Here is an 18033-nt window from a genome sequence, read left to right as displayed (position 1 = left end):
AGGGAAAGATTGTTTGCAATGATAATCTTACTGTACCACATGTTTTAAAAGCAACCGATTAATCATTCAGACAAAAGCACCGTGGCATTTTTATAGATTCTCTCATCAAGCCTTTCATTGTTGAATCGCCTTCTTTATGAATCAACAAGCAGAGATGTTAAATATGTTGCCGTCATGTGCACTCAGAGGCTTTATCACATCTGTTATTCAGGGCTTGTTTGTCAGAGCATAAACATTGTTAATATCTGAAACCAGTTGTGACAAAAGGTTTTTTACAAAGCGCTTTGATCACTGACCTCCCTTCCAAAACAGTATTGAAACTGTATTGATTTCAAAGACAAATGAACTTTATTCCACCTTTACTCTACCACGAAGTTCACTGTGATCAAGTTTTTGTTTTCAAGGGATGACAGACCATGAAGAAGCCACTGCGCAATCACCAGACGTGACGAAAGATGTATTCATCATATTAAACACAATAAGAGATATCAAGACACATAAAAGGCAGCAATAAATATATCTGATGTATTCATAATGATAGCTTTGAATGCAATTGTGAATATTGGTATATGTGGCCTTTGACAAAAAGCCTCTTCAATGACAGTGTGAGCACACATTGTAGAAGGAATCAGTATAATTTGGTCTAATCTCTCCAAGCCTTTGGTACATCAGAGTGCAACCACTTGAAAGAGTGCATCTTGTGGCCTTTAGAGTGAATACATTTATATATAACAGAGCTGTTGTCTGTGCATATACACCATGAATAAGTCCAAGTTGCAAGATAAAACAGACTGATGTGGCCTGGAGGAGATTTTGTGTTTTGTTTAAAGGATGGAAAGATCGAAGGGATTATACAGTTAATCCATTTATTTTACAGCTTTACATTTTTTACAGGAGAGCAGACTTTATTTAGCACATCAACACAGGCAAATATAGCACAAATGTGGTTTGCACCCCTTTTGTCTTGGCATTAAAAATGATAGGCCTTTCAATCGTCCCGAACAGCCAAAGGTTACGTGTGAATCTTCAAAAAGACAAAAACAAAAAGAAATTATATATCTCAACACCCACATCTTCCTTTGAAAATAATAGCAGTTTCTGCTTGATTCAGATGGGATTGCAATGTTGGGGAACAGTGGACATAACACAACACAGAAACGTGTATTGATGTGACACAGCCCTCAAAGTAAATCAGCTTTAACTCCAAGCAGAATTAAAGCGATTTAATGCTGACATTTTCTTCACAAATGTAAAGTCGTTCAGGTTTTGTGGTATGATTCATACATGTAAAATGAAATAATTTCTTATCATTCCTAGTTGTTCTTGACACTAAAACAAAGGAAAACGTGGCCGTCTTGTGACTAGACTGGGTTGTCAGGACACCCTGAACTAGAATAACTTTGATACTTCTTATCGAAATAATTTCCTGGTTCTTAATAAACCTTTAATTCAAAAGAAAGCTTTCTCCGTGGAGTGAGCGCAATTTGGCCACGAGGGGGTAGCAAAGACCACGACGCAGGCAGCAGTTTGATCACTGGCACCTCTTGCCTATTTTTACACGTTTAAAAATAACGCGTAATAGCGTGAAATAAAGCCAATGAAAAAAATTTAGTATTTGTATCTATATTGAAGCTATAGTGTTTAGAACAGTGCATAATTGTTGTTTACGTATAATTTTTCTCACATTTTAACTTCCCTTTGCATCAATATTGCATCTGTTTCACATTCCTGACTTCTATTGTGTGTCATTCCCTTTGTCCAGCAAAGACAAATTTACACAAAGCAAACTTGTTTCCTTGCAGTGCACATTGATATTAAACTCTTTGACTTTGCTGAATGTAGAGGTGCTTTGTGTAAAAGCCACATTTCTTCATTTGAGACTGAACATGTCAACATACAAACATGTTCATTGTGGTTTGTAGAGGATTTTTTCTATAGCTTTGATGTAAACAGCAATAATAAATAGTGATCCTCCCCCTCTGGTGTGTTCATGTGATAGAAGAACGTAAGTCATTGAATGTTAAAGTGGAAAGCTGCTTGTTTTGGAATATGAATTTCATAAAAACAAGAGTCTGCTTATCCACCTATTGGACATGAACCACAACATTCTCTTTCTTTCTTTCTTTCTTTCTTTCTTTCTTTCTTTCTTTCTTTCTTTCTTTCTTTCTTTCTTTCTTTCTTTCTTTCGTAAACCAAAAGTGGCTAGGGGACATCTTGAAAGAAGAAAACATAAACATGTGATACACGATTACAGGTTTTATTCCATGTAGGACATACTGAATAATTATTGTAAACATAGACATAACACTCCTATTCCAGCGGTGGATTCATAATGTCACGTTCAGTTTCCTTAAGGTCCTGAAAACATGTCGCAGAGGCAGCAGCAGTGAGAACTCCTTTGCTATAAAACTTTGTGTATTTAAGAAACCCCAGGAAGAGAAACACTGTATATCTCAGTGTGAGAAGGCAGTACGTTGAACATTAATTTCTTACATAACAGTCATTACCACCATGTTCATCTCCCCAGATGTTTACAAAATGCTGTACAGTGCTTCTTTTAGATGCGCTGGTCTGACTCCAGGTTAAGACAACACAACATATTTCTCTTAATGGCACATGGACTTTTGATCAGGCCTAGTAAGTAAAGCTGCGGTGAAGCACGACTCACAAGCATCTCTTACTGGTTTATTATTTCAAGGTTTTTCATCGGCATGGTTGGCATTCAGCAAATTTCCTGTGGAAAGTTCTGCCCTCCTTGCTGGAACGTAAAACCACACATGTTCAGGTTCTGCAGCCGGCGTTAGGTACGACATGAAACGGTACTGTGTTCATGCTGCATCTGATACCCTGCAGGGTGATGTGTTTACTGTACATGCTCAACCAGTCTGCATACTGGAGCGCTCCCATGAATATGACAGCCCAGTGTATATCTGTGAGGGTTTTGATCTCTCATCGCTCATCCTCCTGCAGTAGCTGAAGCCTGTCCTCTGCGTAGTGAGGCCGGCTGTGCCCGGTGTCGATCGCCTCGCAGTCATCAGTGAAGAAGACCAAATCCTGCCACCAGAACAAAAAACACAAGGTCAGGCTGCTGTCAAGCTGCTGGCAGCGTGAGACACGGTGTGATGAGACCAAACACAGTCTGCGCAGGCTCTCACCCGATAACAGATTCTGGTGATGATGGTGTACAGATTCTGGATTTTGCGCTTCAGCAGCACCATCCTGGGTCGCTCTCGGCAGTACTGGTCCGGATGGTTCAACACCACGTAGAGAAAGTCTCGCAATTTGGTGGTCACACATGAGTTCTATGAAGAGAGGAACAAATCTTTTTATAAACCTTAAAAAAAAAAAACATAATCTTTGTGAAGTATTCACAATATACAAATATAGTATAGTATATGAATAGAATTCACTTTTACATGACATATCAACAGCCATCACCTGTGGGTGAGCTGGAAACAGATATCTTTAGGTTTAACTGGTTTCTGATCTGTTTGAAGTCATTTTACAAATTGTTGAAGGACTAAAACTAAAACACCATGTCAAACAAAATGTCATATTAAGTAATTAACACTGAGATTACATTTACTGCATGTTGTTGGAGGGAGAGCAGGGACTGGGGGTATGGACACAAACATCCATGCCCTATAAATAAGTATATAATAGTATATACCATGTAATAAACCAGATCATCAACACCTATTCAAACAATAAGGGCAGTTTTGATAATGGGAAGAAAAAAAAGGATTGATCTAAATGCTTGAGGGTCTATATGTTGTTGATAATATGAAACATTAAGTAAAAGTGAATGGTACACTTTAAAATAACTTTTCTGCTCCATTTTATTCCAATATTGACACATAAATACATCTAAACGTTGTGTGAAATTATATCAAATATTGAAGCCTGAAGTCAAGATGCGCACATGAACTTGAACCAACATGTACACATCGCCCAGATGTGTCTCTACTTACGTGCACGTCGAGGAAGATCGTAGGAAGAACCAGTGCGCACGTTTTCTGCAACCCCAACAAACAGTCAGCGTTAAAATCACACCTGCTGCGAACTCAGTGCAAATCAGCGCGGTGGAAGTGATGTGCGCCTACCGTGCGGTGGTAGTTGTGTATTTTATCCAGCAGCGTCATGATCTCCTTGCTCAGGCCGAGCGCTCTGGAGTAGCAGGTCGGAGGCGCGCACTCCGACAGACGCGCGAGGCTGAAGACGCACAGCAGCGCGGCGAGCCCGAGCCTCATCATCACGGCGGTCCCACACGGTCCTCCTCTCAGCTGCTCCAACAGTCGTGCAAGTGGGATCAGAGGAGGACCGGCAGCACATTTAAGGATGGGGAAAAAAAAAAAAGAAAAACGAAAAAAAAAAAAATCTGAGGATGACGTGGAGGCGCGGGGGGAAACATTTGGGGTCCGCGGTGTTTGAGGAGAGTAAATCAGGGCTGCGCGCACGAAATACGGGCCAAAAAATACCGGCGGTGGGGCCATCTGATGAAACGTTTTGAAGCTCATTTTCTAAAACAAATACAAATCCGTCTGTGTATGTTGAAGTATGTGAGGGGAGTCAGGTCGCTGGGTGTGTTGTTACATCAAATAAAGCGCAAGCTGTGAGTCTTCAGGGGAAATCAGGGAGAAGGATTTGATCTATCTATATCTCTCAAGGCACATATAAATGTTGTAGTAAAACCAAACAAGTAGCTGTGAAAAGTTGCAGACTACATACAAAGGCCACTAAATATTTCAAACATGACAAGCATGTAACTTTATGACGTGAATCCTAATAGCTATTCACAATACCTTCCAATTTGAAGTTTGGCATTGAACTAAAGAAATAGTGCTTGATGTGAACCAAAGCCTGAGCTGCCTCAGAGTTGAGGGGCCGTTTTGAACCCTACTGTTGTTAACATAGAGTATAGACACAGATACATCAAATCTGTATTCATGAATTCAAGTTTTAAAGGATGTTCGAGACAATCAGACTCGTCATCTGCCCCAATGGGTTTTCTGTCGCTGAAATAGTGATCACGTGTTTGAGAGGATCTGAGCCAGCAGTTGAATGATGACCAGCATTTTAACCTATTTTTGACCTCCACGTCTGAGAATACAAGGAAAACAACAGTGGACAGGGTAAGTGAGCTGCCTTTACTTAAAAACAAAGCCAGATGCTACAAACACTTTGAGAAGTACAGAAAAAAATGTGCTACAAAACTACCAATTTGTTTTGTTTGTGGACTACATCATAAAAACAGACAGCAAAATATTTTCAAAAGTCTCAAGGCACATTTGCTGGAGCCACTGAGCTTTTCTTCAGATTGAGGAAATTCCTCTTCTTCTTCCTTTTGGGAGCATCTGCAGAGTCACATGATTCAGGTGGGTCTCGAAACACAAACAACCTTTCTCCAGAAGCGAAACTGCAGGCGGAGGCTGCGGCCGTGTTTTCCTCTGCTGTGCTGTGTAATGCTTCTTTCACCGCGTCCCTGGGTTTTTGTTGGGCACTGTCACTGTGCCGTCGCTCACCAGGCATGGCAGATTTATAAATAAACTCCTGTGTTTTTGTCAAACTGTTGTCCTTTTCTTTCCCCTGAAGCAGCAAACATTCAGCATCTCTTGGACCCGGGAGACGGGATCTGGGGAGCAGTTTTTCCATCAGACTTTGCATGTTTTCCCGGAGTCTGAGGACAAAGGAGCTTTTGTTAGTGCTGGAGTATTTGAGTGTGTGTGTGTGTGTGTGTGTGTGTGTGTGTGTGTGTGTGTGTGTGTGTGTGTGTGTGTGTGTGTGTGTGTGTGTGTGTGTGTGTGTGTGTGTGTGTGTGTGTAAGCCAAGCCACCACCCTCCTCTGATGAAAGGCATATTTCACGTGAATTAGAGGTTTGTCGTCAATGTTGGTGACCACAGAGCTACAAATTACTCCCAACCTCGTGTTCCGAACATGGCCGATGGATAAAGAGAACTTTATCAAACTCGCCTCTCTTTTTCTGCAGGGCAGCACGTCACGCTCAGGTTGTTCTTCTGCACGATATCTTCTCTCAGTTTGACAGGAAGACTGCTGTTAAACTCCCCGGTACACCTGGTGGAAAGGGCATCGACAGGGTGAAGCCACCGAGTCACTGACTCAGTAATAATGGCATAAGTTGAAAGGGCGCGTCATATAATCTTTTCATCAGAGTGTTAAAGGTTAGATGCTTCACAGCAGTGACAGACAACATTGTGCTCTTGTCCTTTGTGTCCCCGCAATATCTCAACGATCTTAATTATTGGTTTCAAGGGTGACAGGAAGGACCTGATTTTATCCACATTTTAATGGGATGTTTTTGTTATTACTACAGTAATTACTTAATAATAAATTCTTGAAGGGTGAAGGGGTTTGACTTAAAATCCTAGCAATTAATGTTTAATGTTCAGATGAGACCATTCTCCCCATGTATTAATGGATAAACTATCAGATTGGGTCAGACTTCAGATCTCATACTAGAGTTTTAGATAGTATCAGGATTTGTTTGACTAAAGCAATTTTGAAAATGTTATCATTCCTTTCTAATTAGCTGCTAAATCCATTTCCAGCCAGAAGGGACTATTTGGGAAAAAAATATTTTGAACTTGCGGTTTGAAGAGAGCATGAACACATTCTTATCACGCTCAAATGTATTTATGTAGCAATTTCTTTTAACTTTTAAATGGTTGAAAACACAGTTATAACAGACTCAGAACATAGATTTGTGATGTGTTGCGGACTTGAAATGTTCATGATCAACATCTCATACTGACAGCAGCTCTGTTGCTTCAGATGGACAACTTAAACAAACATCGCCATTTCCCTGCTTGAATGAAAAACAAGTCACATAAAATCTCTTGATTTAGATTTAAAGCTGCTGTTAGAAATGAAAGCAGGAATAAGGCAGTTGAAATAGAGAATGAAACCACATGTCGTGTATGTTGTTCCAAACATTTTCACTCCCTTGTCTTACAGCCTGGATCCAAAGCAACCTCATGCATGAGACATTTATTCATCAGCACAGCAATCCAAACTCAGCAGGGGCCAAACATGACTGTCCCAGGCCATCAGGAAGAGAAGGAAATTAAATGATGAGTACAATAATTTATCTCTCCATCTTGGTTCGGGGAAAAAGACCCGAGTGAAGAAGATATACTCAAAACAGCATCTGTTTCTTCAAGTCATGACAACACCGGGAGATGGCTGACATTCAACCAGCTGCTCTTGAATAAGTGATTTTATTTAATCACTTTGTTTAGAAAACTATGCTGTTAAAACACGAAATGCTGAGTCCCCGGCAGTGGACTTCAGGCAAAACTACTTTACCTGTATCAGAGCTGTTGTACTCAAGGAAGACAAGAGGGAAACCAACCTAAACCAACCTAAACCTAACCGAATCAGATTTTGTTAGACAATAAGTCATTTGGTGAGATATTTTCCTCAATAAACATGTAATGTGAACCACTGGGCGAAGCCAGGTCACACTGTGAGACAGTCCCACAGAGTTTCCTCACACACAGTAACATCAAAACTCAGTTCACAACTTTTCCAGGACAAACAAATTCCTTCCAGCATTACCAAAGGTAATGGGGCTGCTAAACTACGGGACTGTGACTTGGCATGCAGATCAGAGACTTCCAAGAATCGTTTGCCAAATCGAAGGGTTTTCACAAACTGTTTAAGTTGTCCCAGGAGAGGCTCTTTCTCAGCAGAAAGTCATTTTCCAGGAAAAGAGGAAAATCAACGCTTGGAATGCAACGCACAAAACAAAAATACTATCTTTCGTGTTATTGCACCAGAGAGAAAACTCAACTGAGGACCGACATTTTTACCACTGTGACGGCGTCAAAACAAGGTTTTCAGAACCCCAAGAAAACCAGAAAAAGACTCTGCAGGGTAACTGAGCTACTGTAACTTTTTTTTAAATTTATTTCATAGGCTTCTGTGTGTTAGTGTGACGGAGTCCCTGCCAGTGTTTTACCTCTTTTCTTAAAGGCAATCAAAGGGGGGGGGGGGGGGGGGGGGGCTGCAATGGAGTGGGAACAACTATTTCACACAACACAAACTATATTTTCCAGGAAATAAAACCCTGACCGTGCTTCTTACCCAGAATGCTCCTGCTCTGAGGAAACCGGGTGCTGTTTCGGGCAGAGAACGTCAGTGATGGAGAGGAGCTCGCTTTCGGGCAGCGTTGGGAGGAGAAACCGCAGAGCCTCCAGGAGAACCTCTGCAGAGATCTGACTCTGCTTCACCAGCCGAGCTGCAAACTCCAAATCCTAACGAACGGAAAAAGAAAACGTTACACCTGTCGGGACAGCTTTCCACTGTTTCCAGACATTCTGAATGAAGTCGAACCTGGTCACAGTTCGCATACAGCTTCTTCAGCTCCATTTGTTCTTTCAGATCCTCCATGGCCTGATTGTTGGCGGTCAGTACTTGAAACCTGAGAACGCCACACAAGTTCCTGAGTGCAAAATGCGACGGTTTGCGTCTATTGCAGTGACTGCAGTAGTCCGTGGACTGCTCACCTCTCAGCCATTAGAGCGAGGACCTGCTCACATTTGTGAAAAGACTCCTGAAGGATGAATGTCATCCGAGAATCCAGCTGAAGCTGAAACACGTTTTCCCCCTCGTCCTCGTGCTGATCTTCATCAGAGGCCTTTGTTTTGGACGAGCCGTCTAACTCTGACCGCTCCTTCTGAAGCTGCTGCTCTGCTTCCTCCAAACCCTGTGGCAAATTAGCTCTTTTAATTAAAGCTGAATCAACTCCCTTCGTGAGTTCACAGAAGGAAAACCGCAGGGTTTAAACGCCGTCACATGCTTCGCAGACATTAGCAGTCACCCACAGCTTGAACACAGGCTACCCACGAGTGAAGGACTGCCTACCAAGCAGTGGCTCTGTATACTCTGAGCCATGTCTTGTGACTCTTGGTGTTTTCTCTCTCTGAGCAGTTGGATGAGCATGCTGTGCAGGGTGAGCATGGCTCTGGCGGTCTCCAAAACCTTGGTCCTCCTCTCGGCTTTCTGGTAGTGGATGGCAGCCATCTGCGTGGCCAGGCCGCCTGCCTGAGAGTGCAGAGCGTCTTCTCTCTCCCTCTGCATGTCCTCCAACACCTGCCAGCATGTGAGAAGATTTGCTTCAAACCACAAACAACACCTCTTTCATAATCCCGACAGCAAAGCTGAGCAAAAACCCTCATGTAGTTTGAGGATTGTGGTTTGTATCTTCATGATTAATAGATGCTTTTGATACATTGTAAAACACATGGAAGGAAGCAAAAGCTCTTAAAAGTGACTTCAGCTGAAGGCCAATGGAAAGTGATCAATAAGAAAAAGCTTTGCCTTGTTCATCACTCCACTCTCCATCTCCCTCTCCTTCTCAAACAGCTGGATCCTCTCCTCCAGCCTTTTCTGGAATCGCAGTCGGTCAGACGTGTCTGTTTTTTGTCTGGCCTCACTGGGTTTCCCCTTGGACGGCACATTCGTCTGCAAGAAACCACAATAGCCACAAGGTGGTTGGGAAAAGTCCTCCAAGCTCACTGTTATGATGTGATTAGAAATGAAACCACTCTGCGGATCCCTCTATTATTTCTGCATAACAACGTGCACTCAAGCAGCAGCCACACAATTGAGGCAGATAGCAGTGTGGTTTCCACTGGCGGTCATCGTCCTCTTTTTCTTTTCTGTTTTTAAACAGCACAATTATATTTTAACTTTATAACAGAGACATTTCTTCTCATGAATACAACAAAGTATTTATAGCTGCAGGCATTGACAAAAAGGGGGAGAAAAAAAAAAAAAAAAGCTTTTGTGAGAATAAGTTTTCAACTTATTTAAAGACCTCTCAATGACCTGGAAGCACCAGGGAGTTAAAAACCTCTTTTCAAGGCAACGCTGGGATGGATAAGATAGATACACCTTATACTAAGATTTCAATCCACAGATTATTCTCAGGTTGAACGAAACAGGTTTTGTCTCGGCTGGATTGTTTCTTTTAAATTTCTCACATATGGTCACTGCCGATGGGAATTCACCAGCGAAGACCAGGAGTTATTTTAAAGAGCCATCATTATATTCGATCCTTCAAGTTGAGCGTTGGACTCTGATTGTTGTACGTCGGCTTCTGCTCATAACTTTCATGGATAGTACCTCTGGTAGGCGTCGTGCGTGGAGCTAGGGGTATGGTATCTACGTAGGACGGCATTTCATACAAGTCAGCAACTCCAACATGAATCCTCAGTTCTTTAGTATTCATAGTATTCATTCTTTAGTTCTTTAGTTCTTTGGTATTCATACGAAGACTGACTGACAGTCGGGAACAATGCGGGCTACAGTCTTGGCTGTGGAACAACGGATCAACTTTCCTCTCACAGATCATCTAGAAAGCAGGGATGTTTGATAATCCAGACCAGATGAGTTTGAAAAAGCTTTTTGGACACCTTAAAAGTGAATTCGCATTCTTTCATATAAACAAATGACATGTGGTGTTCAGGTGGAGGAGGAGTTTAATTATCACAGGATTGTATTCATGGGTGATGGAGAGAGGTAACAGGGCCGTAAAACAAAGCTCTCCATTCAAAGGTCTAACTGCATTCCCACCCTGACATTTATTACAGAATGAGATCTTGGGGGGGAAAAAGGTTTTCTCCACAGGGTGGCGGTCTGAACGGTGAGGAGTTCAGGGATACAGGAGGAGGCCGAGGTTTGTGGATTCCCAGGATTCCTCCACATTAGTCTGTTGAGTTGTTTTTGGTATCTGATGTAGATGCCTCCTGGCCACCTCCTGCTGGTGGTGTTTCAGGGACCGCAAAGTAGAAACAGGCCTTAGAGGCTGGTCCAGGAGTCACGGATGCAATAATATCACTCAGTTGGCCTGGGAATGGCCCAGGATCCCTGCTAATGAGCATTAGTATGTTTTGGGGACAGGAAGATCAGAACTTCTCTGCCTTCTATATTGAACCCGAAGCCTAGGTGAATCATATTGAAAAAGACAAATAAATGCAAACGGTGACACAGAATCTTTTGACGGCAATAATTCAACACACCAGCATCAAAAGAGCTAATAAAGTGAATTCTGCTGTATGTGTGTAATTTACTCACCATCTGTTTCTCGCCTTCTTTCCTCCACACCGTCAGCGCTGCGTGGAGTTTACTTCTGGAGATAGCATGGGGCACCACCAGGCAGCGGTCTATCACAGACAGACACTTCTGAAACTCCAGTTTCATCCTCAGCCTGTCATCTTCAGACAGAGCGAGCTGGGACAAAGTCAAACACCTGAGACGGACAGAAGACGTCACCACAGAGAAATGCACTTTGATTCCACTGTAAGACGAACCACGAGTTTTATACATTATGGCTTTATTGCTCTATCACCCAATACTTGTCCTCCCACACAAAATAATATATTATATATAACTATATTAAAGGCTGAATAGTGATATTGATCGTGTGGCTCAGTAACTGGTAGTAGAACTTTGAGCCAAATTCAAAGCATTCCACTGATACAGCTGTTGTTAAGATAATAATAATAATACATGTCAATGTAAAACAAAGCCTTCAGCCTACATGTGTTTTCAGGGTGGAGGTATGACAATGCTGGGTAACATAAACATGTACATACAGTACAGTTAGAAATCCATCTATTAATGTTCTGAACATTGGAACTCACAAAATATTTCCAACTTTCTAAAATTGTTTCTTTTTGTAAAACCTTCTTCAATGTGTTTTTCCATTCCTTTACAGTATTTCTCCCTCTGAAATATCTGATTATTGGTGAGGCAAACACAGCTTTAGTGAATAAAAACTCACGAATGTGACATGGCTTGTTGTTCTCATCTCACTGACCTGAAGAAATCCCTGCAGCTCGCCCTGAGCTCTTTCTGTTCCTGCAGCTCTGCCTTCATGTTCTCCTGCAGCGCTTCCCTGGTGCAGCTCAGAGTGCGTAAAGCAGCCTTGCCTTCCTGGTGCAGTCTTTCCTGGCCCTGCAGGAGAGTACTGCCTCCTTGTCCTGAGGCCTGTGCCTGCGCTGCCTCGGGTTCCAGCAGGGAGCGCTGCGCCCCCGGAGGGAGGAGCGTCAGCACAGCCTGGGTTGCAGAAGGCTGGATGGCCTTGGCATCTGCTATGGCACCCTGGATCACGTGCATGGTCATCTAAAGAGCAGATGAGGGTTAAACCGCAGACAGTCAAGCTCAGTTCGACTTGCTCTCTCCGATGATTGGGTGATTATAACCGACTGATGTGTATTGGTAGGGTGGCACCTTGCGAATGTCGGCTGCTGCCTCCTCATCCAGGTTGTTAATCAGCTCCGCGAGCTCCAAGCTGTGAGCGGTCAGTAGATTCTGCCAGCAGTTCAAGTGTTGCGCTATTTCCACCTTCTCCTCTAGACCTTTAGACAGAACTGACAAGTCCTTCTGTCTCTGTTTGTGGACTCTCACCTGGACAGAGTAGAGGGCAGGGGAGAAAAACAAAAAGCTCCACAATGTGATCTGTGGTTGCTCGTCCGCAGAAGATGTACCAAGCGATCACCTCACCATCTCGGAGATAAGTTCCCTCCTCTTCTTTATCAGTCCACAGCGCATGGCTCTTCTCTCTTGGTTCAGTGCCTCATCAAGCCTCTGCCTGACCATCAACAGCTCTTTCTGAGCTTTCTCCTGCAGCTGGTCGAGCTGCTCCGCAGGCCCACAGCTCCCTCTGGTGGACAAAACAACATAAAGACAAATAGAACCACAGATGACCCAGAAGGTGAAGAATTCACATTATTATGTTGCAATGCAGAGTCTGTGTTGAATTATGCACATTTGCTTACTTTTAAGTGAAAAACACATATTTTGAAAATTTTGTTTGTCTACATTTCACATCGGTGTCATTTTAAGTTATAAACGGAACTAAAAAAAAAAACAAAGTAAAAAAAAAGCATCGTTTTGAATTTGTTTTTAAATACAAAATGTAGATATACAAACATCAGGGATTAGACACAACAACTGGAATTACTATTATTATTTATGTTATATTTCTCAGCATGACAGGACCAGTTGATCACCTCTGCAGTATACACGGAACGCTCCTACCTCCTGATGTGAGTGAACCAGCTGTCCAAGTTGCTGGAGGTGCTGGTGAAGGTGTCAGAGATCAGGCTGTTGAGGCTGTGGAGGCTGTGCACCAAGAACTTCCTCTGTGCGCTGCGTTCAGCCAGCACATAGCGCTGATTGGCAAGGATGACATCCAACACCTCCTCCAGCTGATCCTGGACAGCATACATCAAACAATGACAGTATTCATCAGGAGATAATTCCCTTTTTTTTTTATGTTTACATGTTGAATATCAATTGATGCCTTGTCTAAGGTGTAATCCAGCCATTCATTGTTCACCAGCAAGGATAAACAGATCCTGGTTTTGATATAAAGAAGCTACAGGTGATGGATACGCACTCAAAACAATGCCACTCCACCTGAGAAGTGAAGTAATCATGCTGAAGACTCCTCGCTGTGCTCTTCTCCAACTCCCCCATCCTGGTGGCCTCCTCCAGCTCCTCAGAGAAGATCTTGTGCAGCTCCACCCGTCGCCATTCAATGATCTGCCTCCGGACCTTCGCCGACGCTTCTTCATGTCGGACCAACAAGCTGCGCTGAAGGCGACTCTGGCTGAGTTTGTGGAGTTTCTCCAGAAGGACACTGCACTGCAGGAGCTCCTGGTGACATGAATTTTAAAGTTTTGTTAAGATATTTCATCAAAGCAACAATACTGCGTAGGTGATATTTATCTTGTTAGTCAGTATAAATTCCATCCATCCAATCATTTTGTATACCACCTATCCAATTCAGGGTTGTAGGGTCAGTAGACATTATTATTTAGACAAAAAAAAACAACAATTACGCAAACAAAACAAAAACACCACATATATTTTACCTGCTGGTCTGCATGCTGACACAGCAGCTCAGCTTGAGCCTTCTCCGCAGCCTCCCTGCGATGCTCCGCCTCCATTTCTTCACGGGTCTCCAGGTTACACTGGCTGGCCAGGGCAGCCATGCGGGCCCCTCTCTCCTCCTTGAGGCGCCCCTCCATGCCCAGCAGCTGGCCATGGAGCACGCTGAGAAGCCTCTGCTGGGCCCTGGTGCTCGCCTGGCCCCGCGATCGCAGCCCGCCGAGCAGGGAGGACATCACATCCTTGTAAATCTGAATCCGCGTGGCTTCCAGGTTGTTGGTGGCGTGCAGCAGTGTTGACATTTCAAGGCTTGAAGGGATTGAAGTGGTTTAAGTTTTAGTTCAGATATACAGAGACAGATGATCTGTCTAGTAAATACAGGTTCAATAAGTAACGAAATAAATCGTACAGTGTTCTTTGTGTTCTACAGCCACGTCTTATCACTAGTTTTTATTGGTGACTCTTCGGTTGTGTGTTTTTTCTGGATTACCACCTATTATGGACCGGTGACCAACTGTATAAATGTGCATCTTGCATTTTTCATTATTTACAAAAGACGAATGAAGAAAAGTATTGGAACGGAAGTAATAGAATATTCGGAAAATCCCAGAAGCAAGTGGGATTGTAAGTCTACATGAAAAACTGCATTTCTTATTGATGGACTATGTAATAAACCCACCATCACAAGAAGCCTTCACTAGCTTAACCTACATTAGCTTAGCCTGTGTAGCCTACAAGCTACCAAAACACGAGTATTTACATATGTGTAGAAGTGACTTATCAAAAATATTGACATTACAAGCAAAAGTTATGCCATGTGACAGGAAAGAAACAAAGTTCGTCTGGTGGAACTCACACAAAGCTTGATGTCATGTGAAAATTTCAAGCTCGAAAGTGGGGATTCCTCAATAACCTAAAACCCTTCCAAGTTCCCAGCTGATGAACACACCGTGAAGTCCTCCAGTGTCTACTCACTTTTCCAAAGCTTGGTGCATGTTCTGGGGATCCTCTAGTACCATGATGTCCACCATCTTATCTTCAAACGCTGCCTCGTCTTTTACAGTCTCACTCAGGTTGCAGTCTGCATATTCCGGGTCGGAATCGCCTCTGTTTCTCTGAACACAAATTCAAAATAACTGATGTAATCAATAACACAGTAAACATGACTAAAGATAGAAGTATATTCATGGGGGAAAAAATGGTTGATTAAACAGTACTTTACTGCTGATAGTCTAACAACACTATAATAGCAGATGTAGAAATGTGAATTTTACTTATAATAACAGTTTGTTATTGATATTGACTGAAACAAAATGCCTGGTGTTTTAAAGTTTGTGATACCCGTTGTTGAAGGAGGCTCAGTCTGGCTCTGGGGCCGATCAGGTTCGTGACCAGAAACCCCAACGACAGCAGCAGTAACGTGACAAAGAAGCCCGCAACAAACCCAGCAAAGTGGACTCCGTGGTTCGGAAAAATCTAGAAGTGGTGGGCAGATGCGTCAGAGTTTCCATTAAGACTGTTTTAGTTAAAGTGCAGAAATCAAAAACATGTGACGCCGAGTGCCGCAGCTGTGTTTCCAGTCAAGGATCCATCTGAAACGTACCCGGTCGGTGGAATTCACCCTCAGTGTCAGATTAGCTGTTAAAGGGCCAAACATGCTGACATCATTCTGTGGAATGAGGAAAACAAAACCATGTTACATGGTTTGCTGATAGATGTTTGAACTATATGATGTGCATAAATAAGTACCTGTGAGGCATTAGAGAAGGTGAGAAAAGCTGGAAGGTCAAGAACTTCACTCCTGTGACTCCTCACATGAGCGGTGTAATTTACAATAATGTGGGAACCAGCTTAAAAAGTATGAAAAGAAAATGTTAATAGCTGAAAAGACAGTATAAAAACAACAGTTGACATAATATTTTCAAATGAAACTCTATCTTATTGAGTTGTTCTGACTCTCCAACATACCGATCAGGGAATCGATAGTAAATGTCTGGTAGCCTTTTTCCACCACCCGGCCTTCAGATTTTAGAGGCACTATCCCTGAAATAGAGTCCCGGACGGCCACCTGAGACAGGTTGGTGCCACCGACAGGACCCATGTTGTGGATCAGGAGGAAGAAGGTCAGCTGAGGCGGATGAGTGTCCAGCTTCACCTGAGGGCAGGTCACATGATTGAGGAGGAGACATTTAAAGGTCGACAAACACATTCATACACGGACTATGTGGTCGATAGTACAGCCTCGCAGAAACAACTGCTGATCTACCTGAGCGCACTTTTGAAATTTCACACCAAACACCGGCGGAGGAGGCGGCACACTCTGAACCTGCACAGCCAATTAAAACAATATTATTACTTCATGCATTGTAACTCTGCAAATAACGGTATGGTTAAAAAACGAAGTAACACACCTGAGGCAGAGACAGCCCGGGGCTGAACCTGGTGAGCGTGCTTCTGCTGCTCCTGACATGCATGACGTCTGACATGTAGCTGAACGCGGAGTACAAAGAGTGTCCCCACGGACCCGAGGGGGCTGAAGACAGGAGGGGACCAGGGCCGGTCACTTCGGTCATACCTATTGTGCAAATACAGAGGGTTTGAACACTTTTACCGACCGATTAAATGTACTCAAATGTATTGTATGCACATCAGAACCACTATAAGAAACCTAATGTAGCATGGTAGCCTCACACACTGTATCGTCACTCCGTTTGCGTACCGCAAAGTTCACACGTCTTCCTTGACTATGTGCGTCTGAATGAAGTGTCAATAAGTTCTTTTACTGCTCCGTGTAAAATGCTCAATTGTTGATTATTTCTGCAGTTGCATCTGCCAAAATGTTAGTTCTGTCTGGGGACAATCAAGTACGAACATTGCGGTGTGTATTTGGTAATACACAGTTTATGCAGTAAAGAATTAATACGCATAGAAAAGCACACACACCATCCATCCTCAGAGATTGTTTCCCCTCCGAGTCATGCTGCACTTCATGTGTTGTGGGCCGGCTCTGGTAAATAGAAAAAAGATGTTTACTGTTACACATTTAATACGATTTCTTGTGTAATATCTCAAGACTCGGTCAAAACAATGGTGTCTGAATTGTTGAGACAGTTTTGCTTCACATCAGGCTTAGAAGTGCCAGATCACAAAGCCTCATTTCTGTTACCAATTTGGCTTTCTGGGAATTTGTACTTTTGAAGGAAGATCATTTTCTACACATTCCAGTGCAATTTACACCAGGTGATCTCCACCCTATTTGCTAAGATACCTTTGTTGTGAAATATTGTAGTAGACAAAAGAGAAACAAAAAAGTCGTGAACATTGCATATATAAAGAACAAGTCTGCAAACATCCAAAAAGAAAAGTTCTTAGGATAATATGAACAGCGCTGCTATAACTATGTATATCTGCGGGAAATCTGTATTGTTGCTGCAGCAAGTGGACAACAATAAAAGAGTGGAGATATATATGTATAAGTAAACAATAACATAAAAATAAGATAATACCTGAGCCAATACTCAACATTCTTGCATGATACTGTTGGTAGTGTTTGGGAAAAAAAATACCTGAGATTATTATTATTATTGCACAGATTATATTTGCACATAACAGTCATTAGAATTATGAGAACAAAGAGACAAGAACGCGTTATGTATGAATCGTTTTTAGTGGAGACGTGATCTTAAGAGGAACGGAGGCTAAAGACGTTCAGCTTTTTGAACTTACTCACCTCACATTTGTGTGAGAAAGGGGCTGTTGCTGGGCACCGCGAACTATCCTCGGAGGTACGGTTCTGACAGAGCCGAAGCTGGCGTCCAGCCGACACGTCGTGACAACAGACCCAGAGAAACAGACGCAGACCGACGAGGATGTTCAGGAGCAGCGACCGTATCGAGACGCCCTTCACCGGGGAGTGTACCCGCAGCATTCGACCGCCGAGCAGAGCCGCTAGCTATCGCCCCGCATCTGTAACGTTCTCCTCCGGTTCTCCGAAGAAAGTGTTTCGAGAGAACATCTTCTGTGCCTGTCAGCCTCTGGGCAGGAACAGAACGCGCCGTCCTGGCGAGTTATAGGCCAACGAATGAGCCATAATCTCCACAGCAGAACAAGTT

The 18033-nt window shown here is 43.0% G+C and overlaps 2 protein-coding genes across 2 annotated transcripts; both read right to left on the bottom strand.

Moving 5' to 3' along the window:
• Positions 1-2313: 2313 nt before the first annotated feature.
• cytl1 (cytokine like 1) lies at positions 2314-4292 on the bottom strand. Its single transcript, XM_080495869.1, has 4 exons — positions 4104-4292; positions 3972-4016; positions 3156-3302; positions 2314-3054 (listed from the first exon to the last, which is right to left on the bottom strand). Exons 1-4 carry the CDS (start codon positions 4251-4253, stop codon positions 2950-2952), a joined length of 447 nt encoding a protein of 148 aa, XP_080351995.1. The 5' UTR covers positions 4254-4292; the 3' UTR covers positions 2314-2949.
• An 834-nt stretch (positions 4293-5126) lies between these two features.
• Positions 5127-18006, bottom strand: LOC308128885 (limbin-like). Its single transcript, XM_080494595.1, has 23 exons — positions 17652-18006; positions 16865-16928; positions 16333-16496; positions 16188-16247; positions 15890-16076; positions 15671-15771; positions 15525-15590; positions 15263-15397; positions 14897-15036; positions 13906-14230; positions 13448-13687; positions 13067-13242; positions 12530-12689; positions 12257-12433; positions 11844-12148; positions 11099-11273; positions 9341-9484; positions 8885-9112; positions 8527-8726; positions 8354-8441; positions 8105-8274; positions 5972-6073; positions 5127-5677 (listed from the first exon to the last, which is right to left on the bottom strand). The coding sequence occupies exons 1-23, from the start codon at positions 17847-17849 to the stop codon at positions 5278-5280; spliced, it is 4005 nt and encodes a 1334-aa protein (XP_080350721.1). The 5' UTR covers positions 17850-18006; the 3' UTR covers positions 5127-5277.
• Positions 18007-18033: the final 27 nt, after the last annotated feature.

The sequence above is a fragment of the Blennius ocellaris genome (genome assembly GCF_963422515.1).
Source record: "Blennius ocellaris genome assembly, chromosome: 4".
Classification (NCBI taxonomy): domain Eukaryota; kingdom Metazoa; phylum Chordata; class Actinopteri; order Blenniiformes; family Blenniidae; genus Blennius; species Blennius ocellaris.
The sequence above is the reverse complement of the archived record's forward strand: the minus strand, read 5'-3'. Positions and strand labels throughout refer to the sequence as shown.

Coding starts and splice junctions, on each gene's coding strand:
- cytl1 (XM_080495869.1), bottom strand. CDS start 4,253: ATGATGAGGCTCGGGCTCGCCGCGCTGCTGTGCGTCTTCAGCCTCGCG. Junction 4,017..4,103: donor TACACAACTACCACCGCACG/GTAGGCGCACAT, acceptor TTGGGGTTGCAG/AAAACGTGCGCACTGGTTCT. Junction 3,303..3,971: donor CGATCTTCCTCGACGTGCAC/GTAAGTAGAGAC, acceptor CTCTCTTCATAG/AACTCATGTGTGACCACCAA.
- LOC308128885 (XM_080494595.1), bottom strand. CDS start 17,849: ATGCTGCGGGTACACTCCCCGGTGAAGGGCGTCTCGATACGGTCGCTG. Junction 16,929..17,651: donor CTTTCTCACACAAATGTGAG/GTGAGTAAGTTC, acceptor TCTATTTACCAG/AGCCGGCCCACAACACATGA. Junction 13,243..13,447: donor ATGATTACTTCACTTCTCAG/GTGGAGTGGCAT, acceptor TATGCTGTCCAG/GATCAGCTGGAGGAGGTGTT.